At 42.1% G+C, this 21,102-nt stretch overlaps 1 protein-coding gene across 1 annotated transcript in view; it reads right to left on the bottom strand.

The window, feature by feature from the left end:
- Positions 1-21,102, bottom strand: part of RYR3 (ryanodine receptor 3) — a 364,723-nt gene that overhangs the window by 216,909 nt on the left and 126,712 nt on the right. The window contains exons 19-22 of the mRNA XM_060293473.1: positions 8,725-8,941; positions 4,152-4,256; positions 2,401-2,504; positions 1,050-1,133 (exon numbers count right to left, since the gene is read on the bottom strand). Of these exons, the coding sequence (XP_060149456.1) occupies positions 1,050-1,133; positions 2,401-2,504; positions 4,152-4,256; positions 8,725-8,941 (510 nt within the window). The remainder of the gene's footprint in view (positions 1-1,049; positions 1,134-2,400; positions 2,505-4,151; positions 4,257-8,724; positions 8,942-21,102) is intronic.

Here is a 21,102-nt window from a genome sequence, read left to right as displayed (position 1 = left end):
AAAAGCTCAGTGTGAGTCCGGGTAGACGCATCGTGTGAGTGGAGAGGAGCAGGGCCCTGTGTGGAGTGACTCACAGGAGAGTAACTGACCACAGTCACGTGGGAATGTGAGTCCAGGGGCATCCAGGGCCCCAAGGCCACGGACTGCCCAGATCAGGGCCAGAGCCCAAATGTGATGACCTGCAGACCAGCGCTACTCGACCCAAGAACCCGTGAGCAGCGCGAGATACAAGGTCGACTGTAGGCGTGATATTGCCCCTCGTCCACCTTCTAGGGATGCCTGACTTTGGGCAGAGTCAACACGTGTTGCTTGCTGAGCGCCGCCCCCAGCCACCTCCCAGCTGCTGCCTCTCAGATGAGCTGCTCTTGGCACCAGGAGCTGCCTCTGAGAGTGGAGCCTGGCAGCTTGGGAGTTTCACAGGGCGGAAGGGGAAGATAAGCATTTGATTAAGAGCCGGCACTGCCTTGGCTCATAAGTCATTACGACACCTGGGTGTGAATGCGTGCGCACCCGAGGCTGGCACGTGTGCGGGTGAGCAAGTGAGCCAGGGGATGCGCCCGTGGGCTCGCATCTGAATGTGTGAGAACACATGGCTCGGTGAATGCACGGGCGAGAGGGAGAGGACACATGCAGATTTAGGGGCCAAATTAAATCTTGGCAGTGATGCACATTTCCACAAGGGACTTGCAAGGTTGGCCCAGTGACAGAGGACTGAATCTTTGCTGTGGCTACCGACGATCTTCAAGCTCCCGTGCCAACTGCTTTTCTTATAGACCAACACAGCGTATCCATCTGAGTGCCACATCTGGCTCAAAACTAACCCTAGTAGATAGTAGTATAGGTCCAGGCAGAAGCACTGAAAATACTCTACTTCAGCCGGCTTCCGTCTGGGGGTTTCAGGGCAGTCTAGGTACCTGATGGAGACATCCTGAGCTAGTGCTAGAAGTATCGGGGGCCATCACCTGCCTCTGTGCGTGGGCCTCCTGTCCTCCCAGTTTAAAAATTCAGACTGAAGCATTAAAGTCTCTGACCATTAAATGATCACCTACTTTTTGGGCAACTTGACCTTCCTGAGATCCTCTTCAGCAGCCGGGTTAACATGAGCGATGTGGCACCCCAGGGCCAGGAGGGTTCTGTGACGTAACAGAGAGAGGAAACAAGGGTCAACTGCAAGGTGAAGGACAGCGAGAACCCTAACCTGTGTGATAAAAACATACAATATTCATTCACTTAGACCAGAGGTTACCAGACTTTTTCTGTAAAGGGCGAGAGAGGAAACATTTCAGGCTTTGTGGTCTTTATGTCTCCGCTACAACTACTCACCTCTGCCATTACAGAGTGAAAACAGCCATAGAAAATACACAAAGTGATGAGCTTGGCTTTGTTACAATAAACTTTTTTACCAAAGTAAGTGGCTGGTTAGATTGGCCTGTGGACCTTAGTTTGCCAACTCGTGATTTAGACGGTAGCAAGAATGCAACAAAAAGTTAGTTAACAGCCCCTTTGGGAGAACCCAGAGGTCAGAAAGTATTTCCCACGTGCTCCCTGTACGAAGTGTCTTGAGCTGTGTTGGACACCATGAGGTACCAAAGCCACATCCTCAAGAAGGGTCAGTGTGATGGAAGACATCACATACGGGGAGCCTATGAGACAAAGCAACCTGACAGAGCATCATTATGCCAGCAAGACCACAGTGTTAAAAAGTTCTGCACCAACTATCAGACAGAGAAATACAATGCAGAGAAGCACAGGTAACCAGCACAAAGGGAATTCGAGAAGGGAGATATAAAATGGGGCTAAAAAAATGAAGATCTGAATCAGGGTTTAAACCACAGGTGGGATCACAGAGAAGCTAAAAGTTACTTTTAAATGGAATGTTTGTGCATTAAACCATGTTTTCCCATTCATTTTTAGAAATGCCTTATCTTTTTAAAAAAATATTTATCATCTCATTGAACCATTACAACAATTATATAGAGATAAGAACTATTACTATCCTCATGTTGTAGATGAGAAAATGGAGACTTAGAGAGGTTAAGTTGTCCAATTTCAGTATGATCTAGAACCTACTATATATCTTACCTTCTTTCCTTGATTATACATGAACTAGAAGAGGCACTTGGTCCTTTGATTCTAAGTTTCTCTGCTTTTTTTTCTGCCTACCTTTTCCCTGTCCCTGGCAAATAGCAAATGGTCTCTAAAGAACTATATATGCTAAATAACAATAGTAGACGTGTTATTCACTATGCTGAACCCTTTCGTGGCATGAATAATCCCCATCCTGGCTACTCTGTCAGAATGCATCACGTTTTCGAGAGACAACAGGTTTGTAGTTTAGTTATAAGGCATTAAATCATCCACTCACTGTTTAGTCCAAATTCAATTCAATTAAACACTCACTTTAAGGTTTCAGTTGACATTTGTAGGTTATAATTCTTCTCAGTTTCAGGTAGCTTTGAAAACTCAACAAGGCAGGGGTGTTGTCTTTTGTTGTCATCCCGTATCTAGGTGACAACATAAGAAAGAATATAATTTAAGTTTTGACAACTGGCACTGCCTTGGGAAACAGAAAAGACACGCTTTGGAAACATGGCCCAGGTAATTCATATCAGGCAAGACAAAGACAGTTATTTGCTGATAGGCAAATAGACGATCTTCTCTCTAATAGATGATACACGCCGCCCCCAGGCTGCCAGTGGCTTGTGTTCTGAGGACTGCTTCTAGTCAAGTGTCTGCATTCAGAACATACTTTCCTAGAGAAGCCATTTTATGCGTGGTAGCCATGCTCCTGCCTGTCCAAAACTCATGGAACCACAGTGCCACTGCAGGGTAGCATTCTTCAGAACATAAAGGACTACAGAATCTGGGCCAGCACTGTCCAATAGAAGCACAAAGTCAGCCACCAACGTGAACCACATTTGTCATTTCAAATTTCCTAGTAGCCATATGAGAAAAGCAAGAAAACAAAAAACGAAAACAAAACAAACGAAAAAGCCAGGTGAAATGAATTTTAATAATGTATTTTACTGAACCCAATACACCTGGAACCTTACCATTTTAACAAGTAATTAATATAAGAAATTATTTCTGAGCTACTTTATATTAGTTTTTCATAGAAAGTCTTGAAAATCCAATGTGTATTTTACGCTTACAGCACATCTCAACTCAGACTAGTCACATTTTAAATGCTCGGTAGCCACATGTGGCCCATAGCTACTGTATTGGACGGTGTAGATCCAGACATTAATTCATTCATTCATTCCACAAACATTTGTCAAATGTCTACTATGTGGTGGGCAGTGAGCTAGACCTTAGGAGTTCAATGGTGAGCTGGGGTAGCCCCAGCCCCATGAGGGATACAGTCTCATGCAGTAGTAATACAATCATCATAGAAATAAATTTACAATTGCAATTGTAATTCGTTCTCAAAGGAGAGGTTTGTGGTGTTAAAAGAGCATACAGCAAAGAGGTGGTCGTATATCAGGAGAATATGTATGGGAGCTATATCAATATATAAGTGCTAGAGTGCAGGGACGCTTTCAGTAACTAAGCTGGAATGTGCATAATCTGAGAGTGCCAGGGTCGTAGGGAGCTTCAGAATCACAGATCCTTCTGCCCTCCGACATGACCTTATACAAGTCACAGAACAAAGTCAATTTACATCCTCTTTGAAAAATGTTTTCTAGTGAAAGAGATTCCTTAACCTCCTCTGCGTGTCCATTAATCTTAGTGATGCATCTGAAAACCACACTAAACAAATTCTGACTCACAACAATGAATCAGCCTCTTTTCACCAGCCATGCAGAGAGAACAGCTTTTTCTGAAGAGAAAGGGAGATGTGAGGCTCTGAAGGAGGAGCTAAGGGTTGACCACATTCGATATTCCCTGAAGAAAATGACCAGCATCTGGGAGTAAGAAGGAGACAGGCTCCTGGGTCTGTCTGTGCAGTGCTGGTCTCCCCAGCACTCCTGACTGCAGTTCAACAAACTCCCAAGCAAGGCTGCTGTACTCAATGAGAGCTGGATGGGAGTCAGTAAGAACCAGTGGGTTTGGGCTTGTGAGGTTTGTTTCTCATGTGAGTCTTTGGAGAACGCTTCCAGGTAACAAGGCAACCCAACCCTCCACCCTGGCCCGGCCACTCAAACACATACCTTGCCAAAAGTCCAGCCAAGCTCTATTTTATTCATTCCCCAAAGCTCGTGGATGTTTTCAGCCAGCCTGTCTCGGATCTTCTCTAGGTGAGGTGGTAAAACAACCTAAAAGGAAAAGGAAGAAGTGAGAAGTGAGAACTGCAAGAATCAACCGTACTGAAATCTGTCATAAAATCTAGACAGATCGTGGGCCCCAGGTGAATTCTCTACACATCACCCAGGAGGGGCTACTTCTAGAGATTCCCTCCTCTCTTGGCTTCCCCTGGACCGTATCTCCCCTTCCTCTATACTCTCTCCTTGGGAGATCTCATCCACTTGCAGATGGTCACTCCTGACCATCCAGCCTCCAGCCATGGTCTCTCCTGAAGTTCAGACCTACTATTCCAACTACCTGCAGGATTTTCCCACCAAAGTGAACTCAGCATGTTATTCAAAGCTGAATTCATTATTTTTCCTTCAAAACCTTTTTCTTGTCTTATTTGTATTTTCTCTTTTCGTTGAAGGACCCCACCATAAAGTCATCTTAGTGTCTTTTCTCTTGGCATTACATCCCCCACCAACACCTAATGAGTCACAAAATCCAACATGTTTACTTCCTAATCATCTTTCTGAAGGTTCCCCTCCTCTACGTCACTCAACCTCGTTATTTTCTACCCGGACCATCGCAAGAGCTTTGCAATTGGTCTCCCCAACTCCCCGCCAATCTATTCTTCACACTGTGGCCAGAGTGATGAGCTCACGACAACACAACCACATCAAAACACTCTCCTCCTGAGTACATCCAAGTGCCCCTTGACACTCCCAAGACACAGACTAGATGTATTAACCAAGCATATAGTGCCATTCTTCAGTCCTCTTGTCACGGTCCTCCCAAACACATCCTTTCAAAGCTCCTGACATTCTCCCCAAAGGTCACACTGTCGCTCAGTTCTGTGCCCTTGCACACGGAACCTTAATTCTTATTAGTACTCCCCATGATACACATCATATGTATACTTCCTACCCCCATGCTACATGGCAAATGACAAAGACTTTCTCCTTGGACCAAGCTCTAGATGGGTGCATCTGAGCCATTTCTGACTAGGCTCGATCCTTGGGCCTTGTCCTCAAGATCCCAGTTCTAGCTAGAATCTTGCTAAATTAGTTTAGTGACAATCTACACCCTTGAATATGTGATCATCCTCCATGTCTGATCAAACTTATTCATCCCCCATCCTCCCCCAGGTGATATCAGATCTATCTGACCTGCCCTCAGTAAGAATCCTGTTAGATCAGTTTAGCAAGAATCCATCCTAACCCGTGATGTTCCTCTTAGTAATTTTCCGTCACTGACACGCCCACCCCACCTGCACCCCAAACCTGCTCCTTGGCTGTAAATCCCCAGTTGTTTGTGTTGTATTCAGAACTGACCCCAGCTCTATAGTGGAGTTCCTTTTCCCCTACTGCAATAACTTCTAAGCAAAAATCTGTCTTTACCCCTTTAGCTGCTGTCCAGCTCTGGTCTTAATACAAACTCCCTCAGTATTTATCTTTCTGGAGTTAGCTCAAATTCCTCACTACCTTTTGGAGGTCTTCCCCAGGTACCTTCAGGAAAAGTTTCTCTGTGTTTTCCTGGTACCTTGCTCATGTCTCTCCACAAAGGTCACAAACTGAGGACTCAAATTTCTCTTTTTTTCCCCCTTTCTTTAATTTACTACTACTACAATTATAACAGTAAACAATTAATTATTGCCATTTTCATTTATTAGTTGATAGCTCCTAAGAAATAGGAGATTTCATATAAAAATCCAGATTTCTAATTTCCCCTGACCGGTTGAAAGATTGCTAACATTGGCCCCACACTTTTGCCTGGCAACTAGTCAGCTGGGGCTAAGAAATGGCCCCCTGCTTTAGGAGGGCCTGCACACTTGACCTGTTTCCCTTCTGTATCACCTCCCTGGCTCCTACAATTCTAGCTCTATTATAATGATTATTAGTGTTTCCACTACTTGCAAAAATCCCAATTATTTTCAAGGAGGGGAGCTCATGGAAAAAAATGTATATATTTTTTTTTGTAGAAAAAGTATATTAAGTTAGTGATGTATAAGGAGACCACAGAGAAAAGTAGCAATAAAATATTTTAACTATGTGTCATAACCACTATTGGCCTTTCAACTAAAGACACTCTTTAAAAAAAAAAAACTTATTATTGAAAAGTCAAAGTTACGTGGCATAATGTTTTGATAAGGAGCAAAGTGGGGAAAATTATTAGTAAACAAATGACAACTGTATTTGAGTTTTATTGGTTAACTAATTTAATCTGTTTAAATTAATCACAGCCTGAAGGGGGATTTCCATGTGAAGGAACCACTTGCTTCAGCAAAAGGGGGAAATGTGGAAAGAAGCCCCCACAAACAATCCTGCATCATAATTTCAGTGACCTCAATTGGTGACTAGCTGGGATAGAGTAATATTGGCTTGGTAACTGCCTCCTGGGTGTCTGGGGCCTGAGACTGACGTCCCCAGGGAAGGCTGCTAGGAGCTGGGCTCCTCCCCCGCAGCGCTCAGCAAAGGCCTGGGGGTGCTTCAAGCACTGGACACAGGTAGCACTGAAGGATAGGGATCTAGTCAACAACATTTTATCTGCAAACTGGTTAATGTGCCCCAAGCAGGATGGAGTTGACTGTGTATCTTGTATTTAACTTCTCTTTAGACAATAATTTCACAGACTGATAGATTCTAAAAAATTACAAAGTCTCATTCAAAATAATAAATTGCACCTTTCCAAAGAGAACTTCCTTATTATTTGATTCCCAGCAACATTTCCCTCATTCCAGGGTCTATACATATTCAGCTTTGGGTCCAGACATCAAAGTTCATCTGGCTTGTTGATTTATCTCCACTCTTTGATTTTCAAATCTTCTATTCTGTATGTTTAGAAACTCTTCTCACTCTGGTCCAGTATTCTTTCCTCCCTCAGCAAAACTTCCCCTCATTCTTTTGAACTCTCTTTGAGGCTTGCTTCCTCCAGGAAGCCTTTTCTGAGTAATACCTACGTCTCTGATAACTTGGTAAGGAGGGCAGCACAGAGAAGTAGGAACCATGTCCATGTGTACAACCTCTCCCTGCTTGGGCACTAACCACCTTGTGTCCACAGAAAAGCTAGTTTAGTTCTTTGGCCCTCAAACTTCTTATCTAAAATACACAGCAAGCAGATGATCCGATTCCTAGGATTACCTCTGGCTCACAAACTCCTAGCTCGTTTCCTATCAACATTCTCAACTCCAGCTACATTCCTGATGTTGTACTAGGCTCTGTGAAGCAGACAGAGAGACACTGTGATTTCTAGACAATGAGAATTCACAATCGTTAGCCACAGGAGGTAAGAAGCAGACGCATGACCACACACACAGAGCTGAATGTAAGAGGGCCATAGAGGTATTATGGGAAAATATACTGTAGAGACCATCTACAGGTTAAAAGAGCCATAATCCTACAAACTAGTATCCCAAGTGCCTCAGAGACAAGGTGCCTTTACACTTATTTTCTCTAACATCTAGAATAGTGATGTGAATAGCACTGGCATGGCAGAGGCACTGGAAAGCTGTTGTATGTTCCTCATCATAACTGTGTGAACGTGTGTCTGTCAAAACAGAGACCCTGGGAAGGGAAAGAAAATGTCCATTTCGAAGTGAGAGAGTGGCATGGACTTCTATACACTACCAAATGTAAAATAGATAGCTAGTGGGAAGCAGCCGTGTGGCACAGGGAGATCAGCTCGGTGCTTTGCGACCACCTAGAGGGGTGGGATAAGGAGGGTGGGAGGGAGACGCAAGAGGGAGGGGATATGGGGATATGTCTGTACGTATCGCTGATTCACTTTGTTATACACCAGAAACTAACACAACGTTGTAAAGCAATTATACTCCAATAAAGACTTAAAAAAAAGAAAAGAAAATGTCCATTTACCAGCACCTTCTGAGGTCTCCATGCTCTCCCCTGTTGCTTTCAGTTTTACTTCCCACGCTTCTCCTACCTGCTCCTCCTCCAAGCATCCAGCCACAGGAGAATATTCATTGCCACCTGTCCCTATTTTGTGCTTCTACTTCCAGGCTCTCATTCATCCCATTCCTGTTACTTCACCCCTGGACGCCCCTCCCCATTTAAGTTTATTAAAGGGTCCTGACTGAATGCCACTCTCTCTACACAGACTTTTAGAAACATTCTAGCATAAAGAACGTCTCTAGCATTTATTTGTGTACACGATCATTCTGCATATTACATTTGGACTTGAAAAAAAATAACACATTTGCTTCTTATCTCTTCAGCTTGGTTGTGCATTCCCAGAGAATACTGTCACGCGTCTGCCTATGCCTCCCAGAACCTAGTACAGTGCCTTGCATGTAGCAAGTGCTTAACCATGTTCATTGGTTGCAAAATCCTTCAAGAGCTCAATTGCCGCGTATGGTGGAAACGTGAAGCATAATGGTCGTTCACACATCACGACAATTCAGTAGAATGTATGATAAGAATGTTTCAAAGACAACGCAGCATCATCTCCGTGGGCTGCCTTCTGCTGGCAGCTCAAACCTACCTGACTGGTATCTATGGGGCACGGAATGAAAGAAGCTTGGGAGAGGAACTGGGTGGTACCCAGCAGATCTCGAACACCTTCAGCATCACGTTTATACTCTTTGACAGGCTCCAATCTCATCTTTTCTTTTGGAAGTAAGGCTTCGTAGCAAGGGGCATAGCCAGAGGGAGGCAGGAACTTAAATTCTCCGTGACGTCCCCCCATCAGGAAACGTACTCTGTTATTTGGAGAGACCAGGAAGAGAGAGGTTAAAAAATATATATGCCAGCCCAAATAAGTGAAAGTTAAAGATCAGCTCTCCCCACCCAAATTAGTTTTTGGGGAAGTGAATGATTTCAGATTCATCACAGCAAACACTCTAAAGTACGCAACAAAGCAGTGGAGAGAAAGCTGACTGTCAATTCATAGTGCCCCTGATTCTCAGTTGACCACGTCAGCTAAGTTCTTAAAAATGAACTTATACTTTAAAACCACTAGATTTTAAAAATCAAGTTCATCCTTCCTCTAGTAGGGGAATCATTACTGTAGATATTATTACTACAGTTTGACAAGAGTAACAGTGATAACGATGATGACGTTCTTTTCTGAAAAGATCACATTCAAACTACAGCATGAGAACTTCAAGTATTTTTACTTGAGAGAGTTTACTCACACAATGATGAAAGAAAACATGATATAAATATTTGGGGAAAATAGGACATTCCCATTTTAGGGTGCAGCTAAAAGATCAAGTAACACGAGAGTATTAAACAGAAATGGTACACATGCCGAGAGGCATTAATAGAAATGATACCACTGAAGAGGCTGCAGTTCCCCAAAGTAGCCATATGAGGGCGACTGTGAGGAAGCATCAGCAGGTGGTTACAGCCATGGGGGTGCCAAATAGGCGTCACGTGTTTGCTCGCTAGGGTCCCAGTGCCTTCTCAGGGGCACCACCGCCTTGCTGTCATCCAGGCCTCATGCTCTGGCCCACTCCAGCAGTGCCCACAGGGGCCTCCCAAGGAAGAGGGAAGGATCCTTGGGGGGCCACAGTCATGGCAGGCACTAATTACCCACCTGAAGTCTTTCAATATTTTAATTCAGCATTCTGGCTGAATTTCAGCCCCATAGATATGATTAAGTTAGGGTTAGGGTTAGAGCCCATAGATTCTCTGCAAGAAGAGGGTGAAAGTGAGGGTCATAGGCTCTTAGGTTTGGGACTAGAAATATAGCTTTTGCAGATCGACTGCAACTATGTTAAATTGATGAGAAAATATGACTGCAATTTTAAATAATGAAGACATGGCAAGATACACAGCCCTGCAGGATCAACAATAATTTTACGTAGGAAAAATCCATCCATACACGTAGCAGCTACACGTATTCACTCCCTCCAAGTTGTATTCGAGCCCATACGACTTGCACTGTTCTCCATACTGGGGATTCAGCAATGAACAAAGAATATCCTGTCCCTGGTGTCACAGAGCAGGCATCCAATGAAACAAATAGGATAATTACTGATTGGGAGACATCTGATGAGGGAATAAAGAGGGAGACTGAAACAACTCGGGGAAGGAGGAGGGTCCTAGATTGGAGGCTAGAAAGGCTTCTCCGAGGGGGAGATATTTTTATTAACCCCGAGGGAAAAGGAGGAGCCAATGAGTTCAAAATCTGGAGGAAGAGCATTCCAGGCAGAGGAATAACACGTGCAAAGGCCCTGAGGTAGGGAAGTGCTTGGGTGGAGGGCAGTGTGAGTGAGAGCACAGAGAGCCCAAGGGGCTAAGAGATGAGGTGGCAGGGGGCAGGGCTGGATCAGGCAAGGTCTCTGAGCTGGGATTTTCTTCCCAGTGAGCAGCTTCTGAGGGATTTTAAGGAGGAAGAAATACAGGATTCTTCTAGCTGCTCTATGTAGGAGGCACCTGACACCAATCTAGTCCCCGTGAGACATGAGGGGGGGTTGGACCAAGGTGATGAAGGCCAAGCCGGAAAGCAGCAGTTAGATGCCAATTCTGTTCGGAACTGGTGATGGAGTGAGCCTGTGTGTGTGGAGGGGGGTGAGGTGTATGTGGGAAAGGTTATGATCTAGCAAAGCCCTAACAACAACACTCTCCACTAGATCTCACATCCTTTAACTGGAATATTCTGATGGGGCAGCCTTGCAAGAGAGTCTCAGTGTTGGCTGAGTAACTGTGATTGTGTGTAGCCTAATGATAAAACTGGAAAATGAAAATCTCTCTGAGTAAAAGACATTTAGGATTTTCCCCCCTTCCCAATATAAACAAAATCTTTATCCAAACAGCATTTTATAAAATGCTGTTTTAAAATTAATTACAGAAATCATATGAAGCCTCCCACTTTCCCATTTTAAAGTAGTAAGCAACAATGATATAGAATTAGAACCACAAGTGTCCCTTGTGAATGTTCCTACGTTAAATGTTATATAACAGGGCACGATCTATGTGCATTAAGACTATGAACAATGATATAAGAACAAAATTGAGTCACTAGCCTGCAATGTTACTAATTTAGTAGAACTTCAGGAAATAATGACTAAGACTTAAAATTTCTTGAGAACTTTCCAAAATTCAATTGCAACATAACAGATTGTGTTACTGACATGTTGAAACTATGGGATAAAACTAAATTGTTTTGAACAAAGAATTTGTGTGGGCAGTTTTCTGCTTTTCCCTTCTCACTGAGCATCCTTCCTGTGAAGAGCTGAAGCTTCCTGGGAGCTCGTACAGCAACTGTATTCTTTGTTACTCACTAGCGTATGGATTCCAAGGCCAAGCGAACGATCTCTTACGAGGACGTCTAGATGGATTTAATTATTCATAAGCTCTCTCGCCAGTTCCGTTTAGTTTTAACACTTCTCTTATGCTTTTAAATCTGCTGTTGTCTTCCGGATAGATAACATATCAAGCAAGGTGGGAAGCCAGTGTAGCACTTAGGGAGAACAGTGCTGCTTTTATATTCGGTTATTAAAAGGAGAATGGTAATCTGGTTTTACAGCTTAATCTTATCACCTCGAATGGCCACAAAGACCGTAAAATGAAAAATTAACGTAGCCAGAAATCAGCGTTTACTGCTTACTGAAGCATTCGTCTTCCAACGCCATTATGCTGTGCTTCAGTGGGCAGAAGGCATGGTTCTGGGTAGCTTCCCAAGTCCTGCCAGACAAGAGCCCTGCTCCCCAGCAGGCGGGACTGGATGGGAGCCGGTGTGGGCACACCCGCCATCTGTGGATCCTTCCCTCGCTGCCCAGAGTCTGTGGGAAGGGCTCCAGCAAACCACCACCAATATTGGTGGTCCTCATGAGCTCTCTCTGGGACCCCAGATTGTCCAGGTCAAAGGAAATCATGGGGATAAAATAGAGGTTTAAAGGAAACAGTCCAAAGAAAGAAATAAAATACCTGAAGCCCACTTTAATTATTTGAGGATATTAAAACGGGATCCCCTCTGTCTCCATTTTAGCAGAGGTCCCAAAGGCAACTAATTCAGAGGATGCCACTGTTTTCTCATCCTGAAGTGAAGTGCTGGACCAACTATGAGGATCCACCAAAAAACTGTGAAACCTTTTCAGCTTTAGCCCACCCCATACCTCCACACTGATAGGAAAGGTAAAGAATTCATTTGGAGAAAACCATCAGGGAGAAAGGGATGGGAGGTCTTGCCCATCAGGAGTCAAATGAGGGCTGTAAGGAACTACTCAGAAGTTTGTGAGTACCCCCTGGATGTAGTGAGGGTCATATCTGCCTAGTGATAGTGAAGAGCAGAGGGGGAAATGAGCCAGCTGCCAGCCATCAGAAAAGAATTCTGGCCGGAAAGGCAAATGACTGAGCAGAGATCAGAAACCCAGGAGCCGGGGGAGGTAGGAGGCCCATGCAGCTGGAGGGGGAGGGGAGGGGGGAGGTCTGGGGTCAGCCAGAAGGGAGCAGCCAGTACAGGTGGTAAAGCCAAGTCAAGGGAACTGAAGTTGGACGCTTCCAGCCTGGTGCTCTCCAAGAAAGCTACAAAAGGGCCTCAGAAGAGAAAGAAGCAGCAATTGTGCAACCGCTACAAAAGTCCTGATGCCACAAGGCAGCTGCACCAACTCCATCAGATGTGCCCATCCCCCAGTCATCTTGGGTCTGGGCTGGACCCTAGACCCTGGGGGGCGTGAGAAAGGAGCCAGCTAACTGAAGAGGTGCCCGACCTCAAACTGCAGGGGGAGCGGGGTCGGGCTCAAATATTAACTGGATACAAATCTGGAGTTTTTATACTACTCAGAAGATGGAATTTTTTTTTTAAGTATTGGCAAGATGGTTCCTGGCCTTAAAAGAAGTAATGAAGGCTATAGAACTGGCCCAAGAACTTATCCAGGAGTCCAGAGCATGGATTTGAAGGGGTGGAAAGAGAACCAACAAAAGTTACACCTATCTAGTCTACTTCTTCTGATAAATCTGTTTTCTGGCATTTACTGTTTATCTTTTAAATCCTTTGAAATTTAAAAGATTTAAATTTCCAATCAGAATATAAACCTCTCTTCTCTAAGTATATTCTTCCCTGCTCCTTGGGTTCCACTGAATCTCTCAGCATCGCAAAAAATGTTAAATTGCAAATAAAAAGATAATTTAAGAACGGAGCTCATTAAAATCAGTTCTTCTTTACCCTCCAATTTTTCTCTACATTAATAGATTTAAAAAATCAATTTAATCTCTTCCACTGAAGCACATGTATCATCTTCTGGGGTTCTTCCTATAACTCAGACATGCCATCAGCTCTCCAAGGTTTTTTTTTCTTCCTAAAGTGATTACAGTCAGTGACTGTGTCCTTAGATTTCTCCACTTTAGAGATGAGTAATGGCTTCAGTAATAGCCGCCTGGGAGTAGTGAAGTTTGAGGATGTGTAGAGGAATTTTTTATTGACTAGACTAATTTTAAAAAAACAGAGAAAATTGCATTGAAAAATCCCCACTGGCATTTCCAATTTCATCTTTTAAGATTTGTGCATTTTTGTTTGCCAGTTTGCAGAAGAGATGAGAATACCTATCGCAAATCCCCAAGTCTGAAAGACTGATCCATGAAAAAAAAAGAGAGTAAACATCAAGACAAACCTTTGCTATTCTCAAAAAGGATGTCTAGGTTTCCTTATTCATAGCGTACTAGCAAACTGTGAAATCATTTTAGTCTTACTAGATGTCCCATTATTCTTATTGAATCCCTCCCAGGAGTTGGGATAGTGTTCCAAAGAAGAAAAAGATACAGGCTGTGGTTAGCAGGAGAAAGAATTAGCGAGCTTCTGCTGACCTAAATTCAACTCATAAGTCATGATTCATAATTGCATCTTTAGTCCATATCGTTAAGACGGGAGAACAATTTGAGTTATGTATGCTCTCACATTCATATTTCTTTCTGGCCAGCGTTTGATGAAAGCCCAGGGCAATCCAGCCAGCGCTCATCACGTTCTCTGCAAAAGTATATTTATCTCAGTAATAATTTCCACAGCATTGACCAGAGCAAGCTGGAAATAGCTAAGCTACTGGTTACCTGAATTTTAGCCAAGCCTGGTGGATACCAACAGAAAACAAACAGCAACCGCAAATACCAACCATCTTTGGTTCGTGTTGCTTTTATAGACGAGAACGGGCTGGTAAAAGAGTTACATGAGAAGATTAAGCAGATCTATGGGGAATTTAACCATAGCTATGAAATAGATTCTACTACAGTGACTAACGCATCAATTTTCTGCAAAACTAAAAGCAGCTCTCAAATGTCACTACACACTGTGGCTTCTGTGGAATGTTCTCCGTGTGGCCCGGGCCATCATACCGCTTGGCAGGGTGAGATTACCTTTTCATAAGAGCTTCCTGGTATTTAAGTAATTCAACCTTTTGGGTGGGCTCCAAGGTACACATGCCTCATCCCAAATTCTGTCCCAGAATGAATAGGGTTGTTACACTCAGGGCCTGTTACACTAATAATACACTCCACAAACAAACCACAGTGAGAAGGAAACTAAGGAGGCACATTCATAATAGTTAGAAAAGAGAGCACGTATTGACTTGTGGATTTTATTAGTAATTGCTCAGGCTGCTTTTGACGTCACTGTGGGTAAATCAAATTGAAAAAGATTTTGCTCTCCAATGACCGCTGGCAAGGACAGCCTCATCAGGTATCATTAACAACATAGTCTGTAATTATAAAAATAATTGTGGGGTCACAAATTCAAGACAAGGACCTCGGTAAAGACCGAGGAGGAAAATGGAGAGGAATCTAATTTAGAGTCCTCACAGAAGTTGAAAGTAAATATGAGAAACAATTCTCAATGTTTGTATGATGAGGGAAGAATCTCTTTCTAGATAGGAATAACCTTGTACCTTGCTGGGAGGGACACTATGAAACTAGGCAAGTACTCTACTATATTGGGTGAAAACAATAACTTCTTTTCAATTTTGTTATTAAACACATTTATTTTCAATAAGGTACTTGGATTAATATCTTGTTTTCTCTTTCTAGCTTTTCGTACAACTGAACTGAAGTAGCACAGAGAAGACGTGCTGGGTTTCAGCACCAAATCATACTTTACCAATTGACGTAAGAGTAAGTACTGGTATATTGATCTCATTTGCTCATAAGTGAAAATAAAAGAATTGGCTACTCCAACACAGGACCAGCACTGACACTGAGCAAAGACTTCGTGTGACGGGCTGGATGTATTTCAGTAACATGTATTTCCCAAGTATGCAACCAACTGTGATTCCACCTCTCCTCAGACCATATCAGGTTCTGAGAACCAAAGACAGGAATATGACACAGGTGATATTTTCCTGATAGAAAGGAGGCTTAAGAAACATCAAGTCCCCTGATATAACTTTCGGCTTACCCTCATTCAACTGCTACGAGCAAGAGGTTCTTATGTGTAAGCTGTTAACTTTTCAAGTCAACGCATCTGGACCCCTAGTTCTTAAATTCTCTCAGCAGTTGTGCCTTCTAAATGGGTTAAACGTCTCATCGTTCTTATCCTGGAACTCTGCTTCTTTTCTCCTGTGCACTGGAAGGATGCTGACCTAGACACAAGATACTAGAAACGTCTTCTACATATGAATACCTTTGAGCCCCCTATCTCTTCCCCTGCTAGCCACAATCTTTGCAAAGAGAAGATTTCAAAAAATCCCCAACAACAAAAATCATATCACACTCAAAATTTCCTATCTCTTTGACCTGAGGAGGAGCGAGTGGATGAGTTAATGATTAAAAGTCATGCAACGTCTGAGATCGGATATACTGTTTGCTAAACACAGAATATGCAGAGAAGTCCACTAGCCAGCAGACTGGCAAAGACCTCTTCTCCGGAGATTTGACTTCTAGCTAAGCACTTCTCTCAGATGAGATGCTTGGGAAGTAGGTGAGCTTTCTTCGAAAATTAGTGAAACCCAGTGAGTAGGATATGGTCAAAACAAAGAAAAAAGGGAAGGGCACTGATGCTGGGTGACCAAGGCCATTAACTACCCAGGAAAATGCAGTCCTGAGAACTAACTGCTCAGTGACCTTGCTTCTCCAGAGAAGGCACTGAGCCAACAGGTCCAAATGCTGTTATGTTGGATTTAGATTTCTGCTCATTCTCTTTACTTCCGGGGAATAGGGTGGGAAAGATGTACAATGGGGCTTCTGCTGGTTTTCCCCCTGATTGCCAGAGGGTCTTTGTTCCAATCAGTTTTCTTTGTGTTTACAGTGCCTCTGTCTTTCAATACCACTTCTTGTTTTCTACATGCTCCCTATGGATAGAAATAGGAATGATACATTCTATCACACTTCAAAAGGGAGAATTGGGGTGAAATTCTCATGGAAATATTCTCAGCACAGAGAAACACAGGTAAAGAACGCTCAGCTCTTTCGAATATAGTTCCTAAGGCTGATGTTAGAGTCTCTGGCTTAACCTGTGATGGGCATATTTACAACCTTAGTAAGGTTTTACTATAGTGGTTCTCCATTTGTTACAAGAACCTCAAACAATGAAAATGCTTAATTTCAATATATTATATCCATCTACATGGGTATGTTTATAAATATGTCTATATATGTGTGTGTACATGTGTAGGGATGTGTATACTGTGTTGCTATGTATGTTTGCAAACATACATTACAGGCGTACCTTGGAGATATCGTGACTTTGGTTCCAGGCACCACATAAAGCAAGTATCACAATAAACTGAGTCACATGAATATGTTGGTTTCCCAGTGCATATAAAAGCTATGTTTACACTATACCATCGTCTGTTAAGTGCACAATAGCATTTTGTCTAAAAAAAATGTACATACATTAATTAAAAAATAATGCTGTTAGAAAAATGGTGTCAATAGACTTGCTCAATGCAGGCTTGCCACAAAGCTACAATTTGTAAAAACTGCAATAAAGCAAAGCACAATAAAATGAGGTACACCTGTACTGTATACCAGCGGTCCCCAACTTTTTTGGCACCAGGGACTGGTTACGTGGAAGGCAATTTTTCCATGGACAGGGGTTGGGGAGGGATGGTTCAGGTGGTAACATGAGCAGTGGGGAGCAGAAGATGAAGCTTTGCTGCCCACCGCTCACCTCCTGCTGTGTGGCCCGGTTCCTAACAGGGGGTTGGGAACCCCTGCTGTATAGTATGTATGTTTACATATCTGTGTCAAATTCTAAAAGTTGAATATCATATCCAAAGGATAATTCTTTATTCCTAAATAGTCTATTTAACTGAGACAGAATGAAAGTTGTATCCTTTTTTTGAAAATATATGTATATGCCTTGATTTATCCATCTTCCGGAGGTACTGAGACCTATCACAGTGGTATCACTCTGGAAGTCCCATCAGTTGGATACTAGAAGCTCTCAGATGGATTTTTTGTGGTCCCAGCTTTAAGTGTCTGCTCTCCACAACTCTCCTCTTTTCATGGCCCTTTCCAATGGAAACCAGCATGATTCTAACTGTACTGACTCTAGTCTCCCACTCAATCACTTACGATCTCCTTAACAAGCAGGTATCAAGAATGGCTAAGAAAGTTTTGCGACAAAAGAGTTATAATGAGGTCTTGCCTTACAAATGTTAAAATGTACTGTCAGACTAAAATAATTAATACAGCATCCAACTGGTACAGGAAAGGGGCAACAAATACATGGAGGCTAAACAATACACTACTTAATAAACAAGGGATCACTGAAGAAGTCAAAGAGGAAATCAAAAAATACCTAGAAAAAAATGACAATGAAAACACGACGACCCAAAACATATGGGATGCAGCAAAAGCAGTTCTAAGAGGGAAGTTTATAGCAATACAATTCTACCTCAAGAAACAAGAAAAATCTCAAATAAACAACCTAACCTTATACCTAAAGCAATTTGAGAAAGAAGAACAATAAAACCCCAAAGTTAGCAGAAGGAAAGAAATCATAAAGATCAGATCAGAAATAAATGAAAAAGAAATGAAGGAAACAATAGCAAAGATCAATAAAACTAAAAGCTAGTCCTTTGAGAAGATAAACAAAATTGATAAACCATTAGCCAGACTCATCAAGAAAAAAAGGGAGAAGACTCAAATCATTAGAATTAGAAATGAAAAAGGAGAAGTAATAACTGACACTGCAGAAATACAAAGGATCATGAGAGATTACTACAAGCAACTCTATGCCAATAAAATGGTCAACCTGGAAGAAATGGACAAATTCTTAGAAATGCACAACCTGCCGAGACTGAACCAGGAAGAAATAGAAAATATAAACAGCCCAATCACAAGCACTGACATTGAGACAGTGATTAAAAATCTTCCAAAAATCAAAAGCCCAGGACCATATGGCTTCACAGGTGAATCCTATCAAACATTTAGAGAAGAGCTAACACCTATCCTTCTCAAACTCTTCCAAAATATAGCAGAGGGAGGAACACTCCCAAACTCATTCTACGAGGCCACCATCACCCTGATACCAAAACCAGACAAAAGTGTCACAAAGAAAGAAAACTACAGGACAGTATCACTGATGAACACAGATGCAAAACTCCTCAACAAAATACTAGCAAACAGAATGCAACAGCACATTAAAAGGATCATACACCATGATCAAGTGGAGTTTATTCCAGGAATGCAAGGATTCTTCAATATACGCAAATCAATCAATGTGATACACTATATTAACAAATTGAAGGATAAAAACCATATGATCATCTCAATAGATGCAGAAAAAGCTTTCAACAAAATTCAACGCCCATTTATGATAAAAACCCTCCAGAAAGTAGGCATAGAGGGAACTTACCTCAACATAATAAAGGCCATATATGACAAACCCACAGCCAACATCATTCTCAATAGTGAAAAACTGAAAGCGTTTCCACTAAGATCAGGAACAAGACAGGGTTGCCCACTCTCACCACTATTATTCAACATAGTTTTGGAGGTTTTAGCCACAGCAATAAGAGAAGAAAAAAAATAAAAGGAATCCAAATTGGAAAAGAAGAAGTAAAGCTGTCACTATTTGCAGATGACATGATACTATACATAGAGAATCCTAAAGACACTACCAGAAAACTACTAGAGCTAATCAATGAATTTGGTAAAGTATCAGGATACAAATTAATGCACAGCAATCTCTTGCATTCCTATACACCAATGATGAAAAATCTGAAAGAGAAATTAAGGAAACACTCCCATTTACCACTGTGAGACAAAGAATAAAATACTTAGGAATAAACCTACCAAAGGAGACAAAAGACCTGTACGCACAACACTATAAGACACTGATGAAAGAAATTAAAGATGATACAAACAGATGGAGAGATATATCATGTTCTTGGATTGGAAGAATCAACATTGTGAAAATGACTATACTACCCAAAGCAATCTACAGATTCAATGCAATCCCCATCAAAGGACTAGAACAAAAAATTTCACAATTTGTATGGAAACACTAAAGACCCCGAATAGCCAAAGCAATCTTGAAAAAGACAAACAGAGCTGGAGGTATCAGGTTCCCGGACTTCAGACTATACTGCAATGCTACAGTAATCAAGACAGTATGGTACTGGCACAAAAACAGAAATATAGAAAAATGGAACAGGATAGAAAGCCCAGAGATAAACCCATGCACGTATGGTCGCCTTATTTTTAATAAAGGAGGCAAGAATATACAATGGAGAAAAGACAGCCTCTTCAATAAGTGGTGCTGGGAAGACTGGACAGCTACATGTAAAAGAATGAAATTAGAACACTCCCTAACACCATACACAAAAATAAATTCAAAATGGATTAAAGACCTAAATGTAAGGCCAGACACTATAAAACCCTTAGAGGAAAACATAGGCAGAACACTCTATGACATAAATCACAGCAATATCCTTTTTGACCCACCTCTTAGATAAATGGAAATAAAAACAAACAAATGGGACCTAATGAAACTTAAAAGCTTTTGCACAGCAAAGGAAACCATAAACAAGACGAAAAGACAACCCTCAGAATGGGAGCAAATATATGCAAATGAAGCAGCTGACAAAGGATTAATCTCCAAAACTTACAAGCAGCTCATGCAGCTCAATATCAAAAAAACAAACAACCCAATCCAAAAATGGGCAGAAGACCTAAACAGACATTTCTCCAAAGAAGATATACAGATAGCAGACAAACAAATGAAAGGATGCTCAGCGTCACTAATCATTAGAGAAATGCAAATCAAAACTACAATGAGGCACCACCTCACACCAGTTAGAATGGCCATCATCAAAAAATCTACAAACAATAAATGCTGGAGAGGGAGTGGAGAAAAGGGAACCCTCTTGCCCTGTTGGTAGGAATGTAAATTGATACAGCCACTATGGAGAGCAGTATGGAAGTTCCTTCAAAAACTAAAAATAGAACTACTATATGACCCAGCAATCCCACTACTGGGCATATACCCTGAGAAAACCATAATTCAAAAAGCGTCATGTACCACAATGTTCACTGCAGTTCTATTTACAATAGCCAGGACGTGGAAGCAACCTAAGTGTCCATCGACAGATGAATGGATAAAGAAGATGTGGCACAAATATACAATGGAATATTACTCAGCCATAAAAAAGAAATTGAGTTATTTGTAGTGAGGTGGATGGACCTGAGTCTCTCATACAGATCGAAGTAAGTCAGAAAGAGAAAAAATACTGTATGCTAACACATATATATGGAATCTAAAAAAAAAAAAAAAAACGTTATGAAGAACCTAGGGGCAGGACAGGAATAATGACGCAGATGTAGAGAATGGACTTGAGGACATGGGAAGGGGGAAGGGTAAGCTGGGACGAAGTGACAGAGCAGCATGGACTAATATATATTCCCACATATAAAACAGATAGCTAGTGGGAAGCAGCCGCATAGCATAGGGAGATTAGCTCAGTGCTATGTGACCACCTAGAGG

This window comes from Globicephala melas, chromosome 2 (assembly GCF_963455315.2).
Source record: "Globicephala melas chromosome 2, mGloMel1.2, whole genome shotgun sequence".
NCBI lineage: Eukaryota > Metazoa > Chordata > Mammalia > Artiodactyla > Delphinidae > Globicephala > Globicephala melas.
The sequence above is the reverse complement of the archived record's forward strand: the minus strand, read 5'-3'. Positions and strand labels throughout refer to the sequence as shown.